The following is a 3,935-nucleotide window of genomic DNA, read 5'->3' as shown; positions in this document are numbered from 1 at the left end:
TGTGTTTATAGGTCTTGAGATATGTAGGAGTTGTAGACGCGGTAGAGAAAAAGGGAACAGTAGAGTTGAAACGGTACAAGAAAGATCATCCGTTTGCTCAGCTCTCAGGCGCTGACAACATCATCGCTTTCACAACCAAACGGTACAAAGAACAGCCTCTGATTGTTCGTGGACCTGGTGCTGGTGCTCAAGTCACAGCCGGTGGAATATTCAGTGACATTCTTCGCCTTGCATTCTATCTCGGGGCTCCATCTTAACCCAATCATTTCTTCTAGGAACAAATCTAGTTGATAAAAACCCTGTTTCTACATTTTAGAATCTGTAATATGGATTTCAGAGATTTTGATTCTTCTTATAGATGAAATAAAACTTTATGGTAATAAAACACTCTAGGGAAAAAAATTGGATAAAGCTTTTGGTATTACACAATACAAAAAGTCTCTTGGCTTTAATTTCATCTCCTTCCATATAATTCTGACCAAACTGAAACAAAACTTGAGCTTTCAGAAACATTTCACAATCTATACTCTGCGCAAAAACTTCTTCTACAGCCTGAAGACTATATGACCTAAGGTTGAAATACATTGATTTGAAAATGGAACTAATCTGAGATCCAATGTGGTTGAACTTCATTTGTCAATGATCTAATAATACTCGTCAGGGTTTTCTTTGCTTTGAATGAGAGGAACACCATCTTCTCTCCATTTTATACGTTCTTCGCAGATTGCAGCTACTACCTCAACATAGAGTTTGTGTTCCTAAGCCCAAAATAGAAAGAAGGAAAAAAAAACCAATGAAATTATCTGACTTGTAAAATGTAATATTCAAAAGTATTCTTTAGTAGTAAGCACCTCACGAAGAACCCTTTTGGCCAATTCCTCTGGTGTATCATTAGCATTCACGCGGACTGCACTTTGAGCAAGTATACGCCCTGAGTCGTACTCTTCATCGACAAAGTGAATTGTCGGACCTGAATACCTACATAATAAAACCCGTTTCATGTTTTCTTGCACATAAGAAAAAGAAAGAAACTACACATTGTATGAGTGAGTATGCGACTTCACCTAGCTCCAGATGCAAGAACAGCTTTATGAACTCTCTCACCATAAAGCCCTTTGCCTCCAAAAGCCGGAAGAAGCGCAGGATGGATATTTAGAATCCGTTTAGGAAAAGCTTGCACCAGCTCAACCGGTATAAGTTTCAAATATCCAGCTAGAAGAACAAAGTCTACACCATATTCCCTGTCCATTAAACCAATGTTAAAGAGACATATCTAGAAAAAAAAGTGGTAACACCCATTGACTAAAGAATGAGAGAGAGAGAGAGAGATGGCAACCTAAGAACATCAACGAGCTCTGTAGAAGAGAGTCCATCAGATGGTTCTCGTTTCCCTTTTGGGAATACTAAAACAGGAATGCCATTACTTCTTGCATACTCAGCACCTCCACAATCTAAGATTGATATACATATAAACAAGTACTCAAAATCAAAACACTGATAGCAAGCAGTTCTTGTCTGAATCAATTCTTTTGCTTTTGGAGTTCTTGTCTGATTCACTAACCCAAAGAACCAACAGAGAAGAAAGGTAATACCTTTATTGTTAGTGACCAACAAAACAACATCCCCGTGAACAGAACCAACACTGCATCCCTCATGAATCTTCTTGAAATTGGAACCACCTCCGGACACAAACACAGCAAGCTTCTTCCTTCTTATTATTATGACTCCATCTCTTCTCGAAACATCACCAACCTCCGCTACGATTGGAGCAGCTTTTACAAGTGTTTTTCCGATCCTCATTGCAGATCGGGTTAATTCTGGGAAAGAGAAGGAGAGAGCATTCCGGGAAGGAGGCGCCAACAACGAAGGAGCAATCGAGTTGTCGCGATTCTGAACCGGCGGCGGAAAGTAGAGTTGACTCGAGAACAATACCCGTGATTCCATTTGAAATCCCGACGGAGGTTTGTTTAATCGGAGGTTTTGTTGTCGGAACGAGTGACGGACGGAAACTGTTTTGTTTTTGTCTTCTCTGCCTCTTCTTAGTTAAGAATCTTAACCCCTTTACAAGTTGATTCAGTAATTACCGATCCAAGACACATATTAATATTAATCGGGTCGCTCCACCCGAACCAATAAATTATCGGATCCACCCAATTTTTTTTAATTTAATTATGAAAAATTATAAGGTAACATATATATATATATATATTTATTTATTATAATATTTTTTATCTATTATAAAATTAATTCATTTATTTTTAATTTGGTAAATCTATTGTTGTACGTACCTGGTGTCGGTACAGGAAGGTTAGAACAAAAACAAGAAGGGCTATGAGAGCTGGGCGCAAGTTTAACAGGCATCAGATTTATGGGTTTTGTTTTGACAACTGGAGTGACATTCTTAGTCAAAGGGAATGGAAGAAACCATACTAAGGCTATAATTAAAAAAAAAAAGAACATATAAATTTTCTTCAATATCAACTGCTTTTTAGTTCTGTTTATAGACATTGTTGTTGATGAGTCGTCTCTTTGTTTTGATTATGCAGCAGTTGTTCGCCTGCGCTGATGTACTGTTGTAGACCACGGGCAGAAAATAATTGGAAGATTCCAAAACGGTAATTAAGGCTATGAAAAAAATATTTATTCTTCAACTTTCTTTGTTCTTTTTCTTAAATATCTTATGAAAAAATATTCGTGCTGATGAGTCTCTCTCTGTGGTTGATGATTATGCAGGCTTATTCCTTGTAAAGGAGCCTTGTAATTTCTGTGAGTGTGCTGGACTACAGCGAAATAAATCCAAGGAGCCAAAAAAGTACATATAAATTTCCTTACATTTTTTTTTTTTTGAACAAACATAAATTTCCTTACATTTTTTTAAAAATTTGTAGACATTTTGGTGTTGATATTGTTTGATTATGCAGAGGTATTGAGGCTATGTTTGCTACAACAGTGAATAAAGGAAAATGGATTCTTTCTAATCCCCATTTTGGGGGGCGATGGCGGCAGTCAGTACAATGAGGGTGTAAGTTGTGGGAATAATCCATTTGTAACCATTTATATTAAAACATAGATTAAGTTTTCTGTCATCTTATTTTGTTTATGTTGTATGTTTTACTTTCAAGGTCGTGAATGTTTTCTGGGTTTTTCGCCCCAGCTCAAGGAAAAAAAGAACTGAAGGAAAAGCCAAGGTCTTCAAGTTTTGTTTTCATAACTCATAAGCACTTGTCGGTTATTTTTGTTTAAAACAAACTACTCTCGCCAATTTACGACTAATTTAGAGACCAGTTTGACAGTCGCTAAAAGATTGCAACTAAAGAGCTACTATTTAGCGATTGCTTAAATAAATTTGGGCCTTAACAAAACACGAAAACCCATTATTTTTCGTTTTCTTCCCCGAACAAACCCTAATCTAACATTTCTTTTCTCATTTCTTCTTCTTCTTCTTCTTCTTCGAGACGAAACAGCGAAACCTCAAAACCCTAGATCTAAATTCCTCTCACTCGACGAAACCGTAAACCCTTGATGGCTGGAGTAAAGAAAAGAGGCGGAGGAAGAAGAAACCCCTCTAATCGAACCTCTGGAACCTCACAAACGGCGAATCACAGACCCGCCAATCTTCCTCCCCAGTATACCTTCACGCCGGCGAACCATCGAGTCCCAGAGACTGATTCTCAGGGAACTCCTGTCCCAAACCTCCAGCCTCCAGCGAGACCTACACCTTCTTACCGAGACTATCCACCTCCGACAAATCTGTTCCAGCACTCGAGGAGCTTTCCCGGAACATCCCCTTCCGGCGAAGATCCAACCAGGCGTCCTTTTCCTCAACCTCTCGCCTCCGCGATGAATCCACCAGAATTCTCGAGTCAACTTCGAGAGTCTCCTCAACCGTCAGTCACGAATCATCATCGACAATCTCCTCAAGTCTCGAATCTACC

General features: G+C 38.7%; 2 protein-coding genes across 2 annotated transcripts in view; one reads left to right on the top strand and one right to left on the bottom strand.

The window, feature by feature from the left end:
• On the bottom strand, window positions 378-2,054 carry LOC104777160 (phosphoribosylglycinamide formyltransferase, chloroplastic-like). The gene is made up of 5 exons (XM_010501369.2): window positions 1,593-2,054; window positions 1,337-1,451; window positions 1,065-1,241; window positions 852-978; window positions 378-758 (listed from the first exon to the last, which is right to left on the bottom strand). Exons 1-5 carry the CDS (start codon window positions 1,942-1,944, stop codon window positions 645-647), a joined length of 885 nt encoding a protein of 294 aa, XP_010499671.1. The 5' UTR covers window positions 1,945-2,054; the 3' UTR covers window positions 378-644.
• The window catches only part of LOC104778999 (serine/arginine repetitive matrix protein 1-like), a 1,439-nt gene continuing 1,026 nt past the window's right edge, over window positions 3,523-3,935 (top strand). Inside the window, exon 1 of the mRNA XM_010503399.1 lies at window positions 3,523-3,887. Within this exon, the coding sequence (XP_010501701.1) occupies window positions 3,523-3,887 (365 nt within the window). The remainder of the gene's footprint in view (window positions 3,888-3,935) is intronic.

This window comes from Camelina sativa, chromosome 3 (genome assembly GCF_000633955.1).
Source record: "Camelina sativa cultivar DH55 chromosome 3, Cs, whole genome shotgun sequence".
Taxonomy (NCBI): domain Eukaryota; kingdom Viridiplantae; phylum Streptophyta; class Magnoliopsida; order Brassicales; family Brassicaceae; genus Camelina; species Camelina sativa.
This window is presented reverse-complemented; position numbering and strand designations above follow the sequence as displayed.